Below are 16,739 nucleotides of genomic sequence, written 5' to 3'. Positions count from 1 at the left end.
GCAGACCACGTGTAACAACACCTGCACTGGATCGGTACATCCGAACATAACACCTGCAGGACAGGTACAGGATGGCAACAACAACTGCCCGAGTTACACCAGGAAAGCACAATACCTCCATCAGTGCTCAGAGTGTCCGCAATAGGCTGAGAGAGGCTGGACTGAAGGCTTGTAGGCCTGTTGTAAGGCAAGTCCTCACCAGACATCACCGGCAACAACGTCAAAAAGTGCTCTTCACTGACGAGTCGCGGTTTTGTCTCACCAGGGGTGATGGTCGGATTCGCGTTTATCGTCGAAATAATGAGCATTACACTGAGGCCTGTACTCTGGAGCAGGATCGATTTGGAGGTGGAGGGTCCGTCATGGTCTGGGGCGGTGTGTCACAGCATCATCGGACTGAGCTTGTTGTCATTGGAGGCAATCTCAATGCTGTGCGTTACAGGGAAGACATCCTCCTCCCTCATGTGGTACCCTTCCTGCAGGCTCATCCTGACATGACTCTCCAGCATGACAATTCCACCAGCCATACTGCTCATTCTGTGTGTGATTTCCTGCAAGACAGGAATGTCAGTGTTCTGCCATGGCCAGCGAAGAGCCTGGATCTCAATCCCATTGAGCACGTCTGGGACCTGTTAGATCGGAGGGTGAAGGCTAGGGCCATTCCCCCCAGAAATGTCCGGGAATTTGCAGGTGCCTTGGTGGAAGAGTGGGGTAACATCACAGCAATAACTGGCAAATCTGGTGCAGTCCATGAGGAGGAGATGCACTGCAGTACTTAATGCAGCTGGTGGCCACACCAGACTGTTACTTTTGATTTTGACCCCCCTTTTGTTCAGGGACACATTATTCCATTTATGTTAGTCACATGTCTGTGGAACTTGTTCAGCTTATGTCTCAGTTGTTGAATCTTGTTACGTTCATACAAATATTTACACATGTTAAGTTTGCTGAAAATAAACGCAGTTCACAGTGAGAGGACATTTCTTTTTTTGCTGAGTTTATTTGACATAGTTTGTTCAATGATCTTCAAGAAAATGTTTGCCTTACCTGGCTTTTAGCCTGCAAAGGTGAGTCGTGGTAGGTAATCTGGCAGGAAGCAGTTGACAGAGCAGTTAGCTAGCTTGGCCAATAATGTCACATTTTCCAGTAATTATTTACTAACTCACACATGTTGGATATCAGACAGGTGTGATTTCTATTCATCTTATTTCAGCAGCTTCTCCACTTTAGAACAGGATACACATTTTTTTAAATGGCATACAACAGGATCAGTACTTTGTTGCCATTTCTGACTTACATCAAAACACAAGACATAGTTTCAGGTGGCAAGTCACCTGGTGGTTAGAGCATTGGGCCAGTAACCGAAAGGTTGCTAGATTGAATCCCCAAGCTGAAAAAAATCCCCAAGGTAAAAATCTGTCATTCTGCCCCTGAACAAGGCAGTTAACCCACTGTTCCTAGGCTGTCATGGTAAATAAGAATTTGTTCTTAACTGACTTATGTAAGTCTTAACTGACTTATGTCAGTTAAAAAAAATAATGTGATATGATACAATTGATACAGTAGCCTAAGTTGTGTGGACTCATTGTCATAAAACAAAACAATACCTTGAAGTGAAATAAACTAATAATTTTGAAACGTGACTGTTGTATTGATTTGGCTAAATATTTTAAAGCCTACAAAATGTTGAAATATCTATTGTGTTTTTCAGAGCATGGCTGGAGTCATCATTGGAAAAACTGATATCAAAAGCCATCCAGACCGGAAAAGTTGAGGATTCAATTTCAATATATTTACTCCATAATTTAATACTGGGGAATACTGGGATCTAATAGTCTATATACATTTTCAAGTATTCATGATTGGTATCAAATACAGTGAGGCCTCTTGACTCTGTCTGTCCTCCCCAAGCATAGACTTTCTCCAAGGCATGCCTGCACTGTAGCCTACTGTGCTCAAGTTTATTACTTGCTCACTGGTATCCTCTTCTGGCAGGTTTTGAAACTGAGCTCTCTCCTTTCTCATCATTTCAGGTTTTGGTTTTGACCAGTGGCGACCCGTCATTCATGGCAGGTGAGGCAAAGCCCAACATTTTTGGTGCTGTCATAGAGTTACATTAGAAGTGCCCATCCAAGAAGGCTCAAGATCATTGGCCACAGATAAAATGACATCAAATCACATTATATGTACAGTAGCTTTGATTGGACTGATCATGTCAAAATCATACTTTCAAAATCTTAGCTAGCAGTCATCATGAATCAAGTCGACAATCTACTGGCAAATCCTTTTCAATCCTTGTCATATGAAGAGAAATAATGAAGAGAAATTAAAGATAAAACGTATTGGTACTCATCGGCCATTCAACATAAACATTACACAACAAGTTGGAAATCGCAAATTCAACAGTGAGTGGTTTGGAAGGAATCAGTGACAGTGGCTGTGTGGTCCCAAATCTGAGATTAAGGGGCTCTTTTCCAAGTTTAAAATGATAAACATTCAACATTGGTCATGCTGTCAATGAAGCATGATTTGTGCCTCGCTCATAACAACTGTAAACTCTAAACTTTACTTCAGTGAGTTCAAGACAACTGGGAAGTCGGGAATAAACAAGCTACGACTGGGAAAATAAGCTTTGAACGGTCATCCAACTCAGAATGTAAATCCGGCCTCTTTCTAGAGCTACAACCTGAATATCAATGACGTCATCATGATTCAACCTTGTTTTCTTTCCGAGTTCCCAGTTGTTTTGAAAGCACCATAAATCCAGAGAATGTCAGACTTTGATGACATAATTTGGCCTGGAAGGACCGCTGCGCCACCTTCCTGTTCAAGTGAGCACAGCACAACAAGGTGAGTCCAAAAATGTATTGTATGCTGCTGCATAAATGATGCAATATGCCAGGGAGATATGTATACTATAGCTAAGAAAGTAATACTAAGTGTATGTTGTGTAGTAAGATGTTAGTAGCCCATGTGCCTCACCCTAATAATTTGGTATATTTACCATCTTAATTTTAACTACTGTTCTGACTTGGTGGTGCACAGTAGCCTATGGCCTGTTTTAGTGAAATGTAATCATATAATATTATAAGAGCTTTCATTGTCTGCGTATATGCCCCCTTTATTTATCCTATGGTTTGGACTTAGTGTACAGGGAGAACACTAAGAACGACTCACAGTTCTGAATTCTGTCGCATATAAGGGCACAATGCGAGACCAAGATGCAGATACAGGAGACAGATGGTTTGAGTCTTTGATATTTATTAGGCAAGAGTAGGCAAGAGAATGGTTGTGGACAGGCAAAAGGTCAAAACTGGTTCAGAGTCCAGGAGGTACAGCGTGGCAGGCAGGCTTGAGGTCAGGGCAGGCAGAATGGTCAGGCAGGCGGGTACAGAGTCCAGAAAACATGCAAGGGTCAAAACCGGGATGACTAGCAAAAGAGAATAGAACAAGCGGGCGCACGGGGAAAAACACACTGGTTGACTTGGAACATTCAAGACAAACTGGCACAGACAGACACAAAACACAGGTTTAAATACCCAGGGGTTAATGGGGAAGATGGTTGACACCTGGAGGGGGTGGAGACAAGCACAGATGAAACAGATCAGGGTGTTACACGCTATACATTTCAAAAGATCTAAACAAATAGTAATATTGACTACGTCTGTCCTAGCTCTTATCCACGTGTTGTCCCCTTATGCCAGAGTTTGAACATCTCAATTGTCGTTAGAAACCACATTTCTTTAAGCAAGTCAGCCATATCAGCTATGTTTTTTTTAAAGGCAGTAAATGAGGCTGAATGAACTATTTCGCTACCTTACAAGACTCTGCTGATAGCCAGGTGTAGCAGTGGTAAGATGTTGGGACTGCTGTTGGGACAGCTTTATGTAGGCCCTAACATTTTGTGGGCACCGTTTGTCACCGTTCTAGTGCAATTCTGTCCTACCAAACAAAAAGGCAGTAACTGCTCATAGCGTGGAACTGAGAAAAATTGCTTTTATTTACCTTGGTTTCACAGTAGCTTTATGCAGTTACTGCTAACATGACCCCCATTTTCTCCTAAACACAATACAATAGAGGCAGGATACTTGTCCACATGATTAAGCATGTATTTAATGTAGCAAAAAATGCCAAAAATAATTGTTTGACCAAATGAGCAGTTACTGCCTTTTTGCTTGTTAGGGCAGAATGAATGTATTGTTTAGTGTTATGTAGTGGTTTGCTGGCATGCATCGCACTTTCCCCCCAGCAAGACCTACATGCTAAAATCGCCACTGGTTTTGACAGATTCTCTTTTGTCTTCACAATCAAGGACTCGCCAGACTATTTAATGAATGTCTATTTGTGGGGCAATGATGAATACATCAATGGACTGTCTAACACGTTCAGCGTAGGAGACTGTAGTGAGATTATACATTCAATTCAATTATATCGCTATGAAGATAGATTATAGATCATTCAGCAAGAAAAAGAGAAGTGTTGTAAATATTTTCCAAACCACTATTTCTGCCCTCTAGATTGCAGAGCCAAGGTATTTCACCACAGCCGATGGACACAAAGGGCAGAGGCTGGAAGGGAAGCTTTTTGATGATTCTGTCACATCCTTTCCCTTAGTATGATAGGAACTAAGATGTACCACTGTACCCCTTCTTCAATATCCCCATCCTCTCCCCTGAGTAACCATAACAACCTCTGTATCACACGGCTGGGACAGAGAGGCGATTCAGCTAGTTTAGACTGATACCAAGAGAAACAGGTTGGTATACAGTGGGCACTTATTCTCTGTTACTTGTTCAATGGAAATGTGAGTTTTTGTGTTTGTTTAAAAGGTTTTGGACTGAATTAGACTTTTCTCTATACTTCCAAGTGCTCTTTATCTCGGATACCAGGATTGGTTTTGACAGCTTCCGGAACTGCATGACAGCTACAGTCAATTCTAAAGCCATAATCACTGTCAACCCGGGTAAGGATATCACTTCATCTGGACTGATCATATCTGTTTACAACACGTGCCTTTTCTGCATTGAGAAACAGCAGATAATTGTTTTTTTAAGAGCATATTTTAATGTTCACATTATTCATTTAATATAGTACCTAATACTGTATTTAATGTGATTATGTTTGAGATACATAAGATACGAAGGAAGCCAGCCTTCTGTTCAGCTATGCCAACGAGGTCTCTGAATCTTTTGGATGAGGATGACAGGTCTGGAGATGTGCCTGGTATGTAACAACTATGACTGTATTAGTATTATCCAACATTTGAGACTTTGCAATCATGATTTTATGATCACATTTTATTACATGCGCCGAATACAACAGGTATAGAATTCACTGTGAAATGCTTACTTAGGAGTCCTTTCGCAATAATGCAGAGTAAAAAAACGAAGGAAATAAGATCAAAAATGTATCGGAAATAGTAACACATTAAAATAACAATAATGAGGCTATATACAGGAGTCAGTACCAAGTCAATGTTCAGGGGTACAAGGTAGTTGAGGTAATTGAGGTAATATGTACATCTAGGCAGGTTTGGGTAGGTTACTTTCTAAATGTAATCTGTTACAGTTACTCGTTACCTGTTCAAAATTGTAATCAGTAACACAATTTTTGGATTAACCAAACTAAGTAATGTAATCTGATTAATTCAGTTACTTTTAGATTACTTTCCCCTTAAGAGGCATTAGAATAAGACAAAAATGTATGTTACCAATTGAACCACATTTATTGCAGGATAAATCAATGTTAAAGTTTATATAGCTGGTCATGTATGGATGTTACATTTTACTTTATGGGTTGGTTATGTAGGCTTCTAACCCATCGCTTTCTTCTACATATAATAATACGATTAAATTATATATTTACCTTGAAAACCAAAGTCTATCAGAATTCCAGAAATTCCAATAAATGTTATAGCCCTTGATTTTCAAGAATAAGACTTATGGAAGTATAGATGAGCCAAATTGTTTTACCTGAGCATAACCCCAAAACTAAGAACTTATTTGACAGCCCTATTCTGTTGTTTATGGAATGGCATGCTTTGAGCACTACTGCACACTATTTAGTTAGCCACCAATTGTGCAAGTTCTCCCACTTAAAAAGATGAGAGAGGCCTGTAATTTTCATCATAGGTACACTTCAACTATGACTTTGTCCCTGACCTGTTTGGAGAGCTCCTTGGTCGTCATGGTGCCGTTGGCTTGGTGGTGTTGCGGACTCTTGGGCCTTTCAGAAAAGGTGTGTGTATATATACTGAGATCATGTGACACTGAAGATTGCACACAGGTGGAATTGATTTAACTAATTATGTGATTTCTGAAGGTAATTGGTTGGACCAGATCTTATTTAGGGGCTTCAGAGCAAAGGGGGTGAATACATGGATGGATGTAAGTCTATCACAGTGCCATCTGTTTTGTCACCAAAGCCCCATATACTACCCACCACTGCGACCTGTGTGCTCTCGTTGGCTGGCCCTCACTTCATATTCGCCACCAAACACACTGGCTCCAGGTCATCTATAAGTCTTTGCTAGGTAAAGCCCTGCCTTCTCAGCTCACTGGTCACCATAGCAGCACGCGCTCCAGCGGGTAAATTTCACTGGACACCCCCAAAGCCAATTCCTCCTTTGGCTGCCTTTCCTTCCAGTTCTCTGCTGCCAATGACTGGAACGAACTGCAAAAATCACTGAAGCTGGAGACTAATTTCTCCCTCACTAACTTTAAGCACCAGCTGTCAGAGCAGCTCACAGATCACTGCACCTGTACACAGCCCATCTGTAAATAGCCCATCCAACTACCTCATCACCATACTGTTATTGATTTATTTTGCTCCTTTGCACCTCAGTATCTCTACTTGCACATTCATTCGTCTTCTTGAATACAGCATATTCAATATGGCACCATACTAGAACATAATGGCGTAAACACTATGTTGCATCAAATTAACACTTTCAGTTCAACCCAGACTGTCATTACATTGAGTAGTGCTGTGAATTCAAACCCACACATGAGAGGGAGTCTTTTTAAGCAAAGGCTATTCTCCACTCAAGTGATTTACAATGTCCTTGGAGGGTTGTGATGTTGTGTCTAGCTAATGTCTCTCAGGAACTTCTTCTTCCTCCCTTTCACAGAAAAGTATGACTATGTTGGCAAACTTCTGAAACCTGGAGAGGAACCCACCGAGTACACTGATGTGGTCAAGGACAAAAAGGACTAAAACTGTGCACAAGGGAAGGAAATTCAGATATCTTCATTTTTCACATAATGTGACGCATATTGCCTTGTGGCCATTGAGCAAAACGCTTTCTCCTGTATATGTTTTGTATTATCTCGTCATGGACCATTACCTCTTATGCTATGTTTATATACCATAGACCTTTAATTTACCAAAATACAGCAGATTTTAGGTTAAGGCTGTAACGTTTGAATACTGTAGTGTCTTTTTAAAGCACTATACAGGTAGTATACTTCGTTAATTATTTATATTTGTGTTTTTTTGTAAAGCATTCTTGTCTGATTTTGGATGCGTTCGTAAATTCGCTCTAGCCATCTACTCCGATTTCAGAGCCCTTGCCAGCGTGCCGGAGCGCAGAATAACTGATGAATTTATGAACGCTTAACACCAGTTGAATATGGCCTGTGTCGGTAAACGACGGCAAAAAAAAACATTAAAATTGTTGCCAGCAGCACAGTTAGTCACCAGCGCTCTGGATGTCATGAAAACAGCATAACCAGCTCTGCTAGGGCGAGTAAAACGGTCAAAGTGAGGTGTTCTCTCATTTGTGTCTGGAAGCAGCTAGCCAACTAACCACCATCAGCCAGTTAGCTGGGTGCCTGACTACCGTTGTGAGGTCAGAACGCTCGAATCAACCCTACTCCTCCGTCAGAGCGTCCAATGTGGCTCTGAATTTACAAACGCGGACTCTGGCACTCCAGATTGAATTTACGAACGCACCCTTTGTCTATATTATATTGTTACTTTAAAAAAAATAATAAACAAAGATATCAAGCTACCTAGCTATCAGACACATTTTCGTATATGAAGCCAGTCGGCGGTGGTAATAAGCCAGCAAGGAAGAAGCTAATCGGAAACAATATCATTTGATCCCGGAACCTAGCGTAAAGTACTTATTGTAGTGAGGGAACTATTAGTCAGACGCCCTACAGTATTTCCGGGAAAAAAACACAACCAAGGCTCTTTACAGCTTTCACATCACTTTTGTAATTAAAATATTACATATCTTGGAGGTAAGATAATATTTTTCATAGCTAGTGCCATTTGCACACGATTTGTTTAGATGTCAACCATGTCACCAAATGGTTTAACAAACTAAATAGACAAGGCGACTAGCTAGCATAGCTAGATAACTTTGCTCTAGTCCATCGCGCGATGACAATACGAGTTGCCCTTGCTCTCTGGCACGTTAAATTGATTATTTCATAGAGTTTTGAATATTTTTTAAATGACTGACTTGAATATATTCTAGAAACTCACCAAAGTAAAACGGTTACTACTGTGCTTGAGAAACACTAAATGTAGCTCTGGTTGACACCATATCATGCGCATGGACCAGAGCTACTAAAGGATAGCTCGGCTTACGTCTGGCAAGTTGTTGATGTGCTGTCAGAAAAACTTGATAGCTAAGTAACAGTGACAAAGTTATTGTTCACTGGCATTATTACTGACTGACATTATTGCTCTTCAATGCCTCTAATATTTTACACTGTTTTACGGCTCGTTTTGCAGTGACAACATACAGCACTCGAACATGAACGTGAACCAGGGTCAGGGGACAGTGGGGAGTGACCCGGTGATTCTAGCCACCGCTGGATATGACCACACAGTGCGGTTCTGGCAGGCCCACAGCGGCATATGCACCAGGACAGTCCAGCACCAGGACTCTGTATCCTTACCTTCGCCTGCTTCACACAAATCTATCAAGAGAGACATTGCTTGCTAGTTTTGCCTTTATTTCGTTTCAAGATCCCATGTCATTGTTGGTTGTAGCAACTTAGAAAGGCTCCAACTCCTTGATTAGATATCTTTTCTTAAATAAACAACATCCCCTAGTGAGCACAATATGTTGATAACATATTTTCAAACAAAAATAGTATTTTGATCTTAAGGCTGTTATTGCACAATCATTATAGCTTAGCTGCCTTTAATGCTTTTCTTAACTAATACTTTCAGCAAGTGAACTCCCTCGAAGTTACTCCCGACAGAAGTATGATTGCTGCTGCAGGTTTGTGCAGAAATAAGATATTCACACCCATACTCATCATAATCATTAACATGGTACTTGACTGTGTATCTTTTCTTCTATTCCAAAGGTTATCAACACATTCGTATGTATGATCTAAATTCCAACAACCCAAACCCGGTCATAAACTATGATGGCGTCAGTAAGAACATTACGTCAGTGGGCTTCCATGAGGACGGCCGCTGGATGTACACAGGAGGAGAGGACTGCATGGCTCGCATCTGGGACCTGAGGTACTCTTGATAATATGGCGACTGTCGCTTCCTGCTGTGTTTCTGCCTGCCTGCTATGGAATTCTCACCAAGCTACATATATTGCTCTGGTCCTAGGTCAAGGAACCTGCAATGTCAGAGGATCTTTCAGGTCAATGCTCCCATCAACTGTGTATGCCTTCATCCCAACCAGGTAAGTCAGTGTCTCAAAAGCGATGAATGAAATATGCCACCACTAGAGGGAGCACTGTGACTGATACAGTACTGTCTGAGTTGTACCAAAGACAATACAGTATGAAGGTAGGCTAAAACTGCTTCTCCAAAATAAATCTATGATCACACGTGTAGGCGATGTCATAGCGACGTTGGTTAGCGAGGCTCATGCGTAGAAACACGTCATTGGGTCTAACTGTCGTCTCGCGCCGAACTGAGCATGTGGAGGCCGTCAAATCAAAGGCACTCCTTCGATATAAAAGTTGTTTTGACAAAAATCAAAATGTCAGTTTGTCACTTTCATGAGGTTGGCGTAGTAACCTGTTCAATTACTTAAGACATTGGCTAAAATCTAGGTTGCCCCATTAGATTTTGAGAAAATGAACAACATTGACTTCTAAAACCCCAGCCTGGTTTGTTTCGCAAGTGTTCCCGGAAGTCTTGCAATGTTGCGCCTCTGAGTTCAGAAACTCTGCGGTTGTACTGTAACTGTTGATAAACGCCTAGGTTAATCCTTGCCTTCTTTAAAGCGGCAATCAGCAGTTTAAACAAAAACAAAGCGTACTCAAATCAAACGTTATTGGTCACATAGTGATATTATTGCGGGTGTAGCGAAATGCTTGTGTTCTTATCTCCAACAGTGCTGTAGTATATAACAATACACACATCTAAAATAATGGAATTAAGAAACATAAATATTAGGCCTCCCGGGTGATGCAGTGGTCTAAGGTACTGCATCGCAGTGCTAGCTGTGCCACCAGAGACTCTGGGTTCGGGCCCAGGCTCTGTCGCAGCTAGCCGCGCCCGGGAGGTCCATGGGGCGACGCATAATTGGCCTAGCGTCGTCCGGGTTAGGGAGGGTTTGGCCGGTAGGGATATCCTTGTCTCATCGCGCACTAGCGACTCCTGTGGCGGGCCGGGCGCAGTACACGCTGACCAGGTCGCTAGGTGCACAGTGTTTCCTCTGACACATTGGTGCAGCTGGCTTCCGGGTTGGATGCGCGCTGTGTTAAGAAGCAGTGCGGCTTGGTTGGGTTGTGTTTCGGAGGACGGATGGCTCTCGTCCTTCGTCTCTCCCGAGCCCATACGGGAGTTGTAGCGATGAGACAAGATAGTAACTACTAACAAATGGATACCACGAAAAAGGGGGTAAAATTTTAAAAAGATACATAAATATTAGGACGAGCAATGACGGAGTGGCATTGACTATAATACAGTAGAATAAAGCAGTATGTAAACATTATTAAAGTGACTAGTGTTCCATTATTAAAGTGGCCAGTGATTCCAAGTCTATGTATATAGGACAGCAGCCTCTAAGGTGCAGGGCTGAGTAACGGGGTGGTAGCTGGCGAGTGATGGCTATTTAACAGTCGCATGGCCTTGAGATAGAAGCTGTTTTTCAGTCTCTCGGTGCCAGCTTTGATGTACCTGCAATGACCTCACCTTCTGGATGATAGCGGGGTGAACAGGCTGTGCCTCGGGTGGTTGATGTACTTGATGTTCTTTTTGGCCTTCCTGTGACATTGGGTGCTGTAGGTGTCCTGGAGGGCAGACAGTGCCCCCGATGTTGCGTTGGGAAGTTTGAGGGTCTTAGGGGCCAATCCGAATTTCTTCAGTCTCCTTAGGTTAAAGAGGCGCTATTACGCCTTGTACCCCACACTGTCTGTGTGGACCATTTCAGTTTGTCAGTCATGTGTACGCTGAGGGACTTGAAGCTTTTCACCTTCTCCTCTGCGGTCCCTTCGATGTAGATGAGTGTGCTCCTTCTGCTGTATCCTGAAGTCCACAATCAGCTCCTTCGTTTTGTTGATGTTGATGTTTTTTTCCTGGCACCACTCCGCCAGGGAACTCACCTCCTCCCTGTAGGCTGTCTTGTCATTGTCTGTAATCAGGTCTACTACTGTTGTGTCTTCTGAACTTGATGTTGGAGTGCGTGGTCACTCGGTCATGGGTGAACAGGGAGTACAGGAGGGGGCTGAGCATGCACCCTTGTGGGGTCCCTGTGTTGAGGATCTGCGAAGTGCAGGTGTTGTTTACTACCTTCACCACCTGGGGGCGGCCCATCAGGAAGTCCAGGATCCAGTTGCACAGTTCAGACTTAGGGCCTTGAGCTTAATGATGAGCTTGGAGGGCACTATGGTGTTGAAGGCTGAGCTGTAGTCAATGAACAGGATTATTATATATGTATTCCTTTTGTCCAGATGGGATAGGGCAGTGTGCAGTGCGATGGCGATTGCATCGTCTGTGGATCTATTGGGGCGGTAAGCAAATTGAAGTGGGTCTAGGATGTAAGGTAGAGGTGATATGATCCTTAACTAGCCTCTCAAAGCACTTCATGATAACAGTAGTGAGTGCTATGAGGCGATAGTCATTTAGTTCAGTTACCTTTGCTTTCCTGGATACAGGAACAATGATGGACGTCTTGAAGCAAATGGGAACAGCAGACTGGGATAGGGAGAGATTGAATATGTCCGTAAATAATCCAGCCAGCTGGTCCCTGCCACTGTTTCGGTAAATAGCTGAGGGATTGGGCTGGAGAAATGTAACCACTCTCAAATTCATGGACAGAGCTATGAATGCAAGGACTGACTATCCATGATAACACAATTATAGTTTTAGCCATGTTCTGATGGTCTACAGTGTTTGTTTACATTTACTTTGTTTACAGACATAGTAAAACGAGCTTATTTGGGGTTTTGATGGGGTATGGAAGTTGAACTCCTGGGTACATATAATTCATTTATAAGTCCAAAAATGTATGTAGCAACTGCATATTGACCCTTTTTTTAAATTCTGCTTATTGTATCTAATTGATTCTCAATCAGGCTTGTGTATTTTCCAGGCTGAATTGATCGTGGGGGACCAGAGCGGTGTGATCCATATCTGGGATCTGAAGACCGATCACAACGAGCAGCTTATTCCTGAACCAGAAGTGTCCATCAACTCAGTCCACATTGACCCAGACGCCAGCTACATGGCAGCAGTCAATAGCTCGGTCAGTGTGCTTAAAAATATAATTTTGTTATACTGGACACTCTAGTACAGGGATGGGCAACTTTGATGGGGTTGGGGACAGAAAACATCTGAACTCGTCATGAGGTGCCACAGTTTCTCACGGGTCTGTGCAACTATAGTGCCAGTCAAAAGTTTGGACACACCTACTCATTCAAGGGTTTTTCTTTATCTTTACTATTTTCTACATTGTAGAATAATAGTGAAGACATCAGAACTATGAAATAACACATGGAATCATGTAGTAACCATTTTTTTTAAAACAAATCAAAGTATATTATATCTGAGTGAGACTCCATAACCAAATCAACGGGGGGCCCCCAGCCGGTAATTCGACATTGATAACAAGTTTAGATTGCCAAGCTAGCTGGGCGCTAAGCTATCTAAAAAAGTTACCTGACTGACATAACAAGAGGCACATTTTTGAAATGTCACTTTCTGTAGTCTCTATTCTAACTCGAAACAGTAAGTTGAAACCCCTACTGAGGGCCTTCAAGAATGGGCGGTTGCCCATCCCTGTTTTAGAGTTAATTTAGTCTAATACGACACATTTTTCCATGGGGTGTAGAGCAAATGTTTTAAAGCACGTTTGCTGCAATTCTACACATTTTGCCATGGGGCTGAGAGAAGATTTAGCCATTTTCTAACTAATTTCATTCAATTCTACACATTTTGCCATGGGGCTGAGAGAAGATTTAGCCATTTTCTAACTAATTTCATTCAATTCTACACATTTTGCCATGGGGCTGAGAGAAGATTTAGCCATTTTCTAACTCATTTCATTCAATTCTACACATTTTGCCATGGGGCTGAGAGAAGATTTAGCCATTTTCTAACTCATTTCATTCAATTCTACACATTTTGCCATGGGGCTGAGAGAAGATTTAGCCATTTTCTAACTAATTTCATTCAATTCTACTAATTTTTCCATGGGGCTGAGAGAAGATTTAGCCATTTTCTAACTCATTTCATTCAATTCTACACATTTTGCCATGGGGCTGAGAGAAGATTTAGCCATTTTCTAACTCATTTCATTCAATTCTACACATTTTGCCATGGGGCTGAGAGAAGATTTAGCCATTTTCTAACTCATTTCATTCAATTCTACTAATTTTGCAATTGGTCAGAGAGGAAATGAGCTGTTTTAGAGCTAATTTTGTACAATTCTAAACATTTCGACCATGATAAGTTTAGATAGCTGGCTGCTAAACTATACTGAACAAAAATATAAATGCAACAATTTCAAAGATTTTACTGAGTTACAGTTCATAGAAGGAAATCAGTTAATTGAAATAAATAAATTAGGCCCTAATCTATGGATTTCACTTGACTGGGTAGGGGCACAGACATGAATGGGCCTGGGAAGGCATAGGCCCACCCACTGGGGAGGTAGGCCCAGCCAATCGGAATACATTTTTCCTCACATGGGCTTTATTACAGACCAAAATACTCCTCAGTTTCATCAGCTGTCTGGGTGGCTGGTCTCAGACAATCCTGCAGGTGGTTACACGTGGTCTGCGGTTGTGAGGCCATTCGGACATACTGCCACATTTTCTAAAATTACTTTGGACTTTGGCGGCTTATGGTAGAGAAATTAATATAAAATTCTCTGGCAACGGCTCCGGTGGACATTCCTGCAGTCAGCATGCCAATTTGTGGCGTTGTGTGACATAACTGCACATTTTAGAGTGGCCTTTTATTGTCCTCAGCACAATGTGCATCTGTGTAATGATCATGCTGTTTAATAAGGATCGGACCCAAATCTAACTGCCTGTAGCTCAGGACCTAAGTCAAGGATATGCATATTTTTGATACCATGTGAAAGGAAACACTTTGAAGTTTGTAGAAATGTGAAATTAATGTAGGAGAATATAACACATGAAATCTGTTAGCTCGTATTTTTCTTCCATCTTTGAAATGCAAGAGAGAGGCCAATATATGACTTAGTAATCTAGGTGCAATTTAGATTTAGGCTACTAGATGGCAGCGGTGTATGTGCAAAGTTGTAGACTGATCCAATAAACAATTGCATTTCCGTTCAAAATGTTGTATCAAGACTGCCCAAATGTGCCTAATTGGTTTATTAATGCATTTTAAAGTTCATAACTATGCACACTCAAACAATAGCATGGTATTATTTCACTGTAACAGCTACTGTAAATTGGACAGTGCAGTTAGATTAACACAAATTTTAGCTTTCTGCCCATATCAGATATGTCTATGTTCTTGTTACTTACAACCTCATGCTAATCACATTAGCGCACGTTAGCTCAACCATCCCGCAGGGGGGACACAGATGCTGTAGAGTTTTTAATCAGCTTCTTGATATGCCACACCTGTCAGGTGGATGGATTATCTTGGCAAACGAGAAATGCTCACTAACAGGGATGTAAACAAATTTGTGCACAAAATTTGAGAGAAATAAGCTTTTTGTGCATATGGAACATTTCTGGAATCTTTTTTTATTTCAGCGCATGAAACATGGGACCAACACTTTACATGTTACGTTTATATTTTTGTTCAGAATAATTTACCAATAAAAAAAAAAAAAAGTGCTAATTTGAGTTTAAATTGTGATCACTGTCCATCTCTCACAGGGAAACTGTTACGTGTGGAACCTAGCAGGAGGGATGGGTGACGAGGTGACACAGCTCATCCCCAAAACCAAGATCCCCGCTCATAAGCGCTACTCCCTCCGCTGCAAATTTAGTCCTGATTCCACGTGAGTACACCACACACATTTTTTTAAGGAATGTGTGCATAATCCAGCATGAACTATTTAGAAGTAGGAGGCTTTGATTGCATGTCTTGTATAGTTACTGTATATGTGACTTAACTGTGTCTTTTCTCCACAGTCTGCTGGCGACCTGCTCGGCGGACCAGACGTGTAAGATCTGGAGAACATCTAACTTCTCTCTGATGACGGAGCTGAGCATCAAGAGTAATAACCCTGGAGAGACGTCCCGAGGTTGGATGTGGGACTGTGCCTTCTCTGGAGACTCACAGTACATTGTCACAGGTCAGTGTTATATTTCTTCCCAGTGTGTTTTATTATGCACGATAACAACTAAATGATTCATGTGTATTTACACTTTATCTAGCTCTGTTCCTGTAGGTTTTCACTCCAACCCTAATCTAGCGCACCCGATTCTAACAATTAGCTGGTTGATAAGCTGATCAGTTTAGTTACAACTGGGGTTTGAGCATCAACTTACAGGAGGGTAGCTCTCCAGGAACAGGGTTGGAGAGCCCTGATCTAGGGTAAGGGATAGTTTTTGCTGTTGGAAAGTGACTGACTTCCGTCCTTTCTAGTGTGGCTAGATTGTGATGATTAATCCTGAGCCGCGACGGCATGGAGCCTCAAACTCATTAGTTAACTCACTTTTGGGCAGTTCTGACTTGTGCTCCAACGGATCAATCAGTAAATGTGATGAATTTCCTTCCAGCCTCCTCTGACAACCTGGCACGGCTGTGGTGTGTGGAGACTGGTGAGATCAAGAGGGAGTACAGCGGCCATCAGAAAGCTGTGGTGTGTCTGGCCTTTAACGACAGCGTGCTGGGCTGAGGAGACCAGTGGATGAGAAGGAGCTACACTACAGCGAAGCTCTGTGACTGTATATATATCTATATCCACACACCCGTCTGTCTGCTTCCACAAAAGCTTTTGATTTATCAGGATAAGAGAGGTTGTTTTTATATTTCTCATAAGGACCACATTTTGACAGATTGGGGATACAAGGAGGTCTATGGGCTTGTTTGTGTCTTATAGCTTGGGCGAGGAGTTCACTTACCATGAAAAACTCTGGGCCATAGCTAGATTCATGTATTTGGGTTCAATAGCTTAATCAAAGGTGAAAAGTCTCAAATGTGAGGTCTTTGAAAAACTGATGGATATCTGTAATGTGGACTGAGTCCCAATGTGTGACTGTACAGGATATGATGAATTCCAGTAAAGACTAACTGGTGTGTAACATTTACTCTGTGGTGCTTTTGTCTTGATTCTCTGTTTAATACATCATAACAGGAACTACCACAAAGGCTTT

General features: G+C 41.9%; 1 protein-coding gene across 1 annotated transcript; it reads left to right on the top strand.

Annotated features, from left to right (window-relative positions):
- The first annotated feature begins 8,047 nt into the window (after nt 1-8,047).
- On the top strand, nt 8,048-16,668 carry LOC110499175 (MTOR associated protein, LST8 homolog (S. cerevisiae)). The gene is made up of 9 exons (XM_021576134.2): nt 8,048-8,246; nt 8,746-8,902; nt 9,190-9,241; nt 9,330-9,492; nt 9,589-9,664; nt 12,527-12,679; nt 15,294-15,418; nt 15,552-15,715; nt 16,143-16,668. Exons 2-9 carry the CDS (start codon nt 8,768-8,770, stop codon nt 16,259-16,261), a joined length of 987 nt encoding a protein of 328 aa, XP_021431809.1. The 5' UTR covers nt 8,048-8,246; nt 8,746-8,767; the 3' UTR covers nt 16,262-16,668.
- Nucleotides 16,669-16,739: the final 71 nt, after the last annotated feature.

Source organism: Oncorhynchus mykiss, chromosome 20, assembly GCF_013265735.2.
Source record: "Oncorhynchus mykiss isolate Arlee chromosome 20, USDA_OmykA_1.1, whole genome shotgun sequence".
Taxonomy (NCBI): Eukaryota; Metazoa; Chordata; class Actinopteri; order Salmoniformes; family Salmonidae; genus Oncorhynchus; species Oncorhynchus mykiss.
This window is presented reverse-complemented; position numbering and strand designations above follow the sequence as displayed.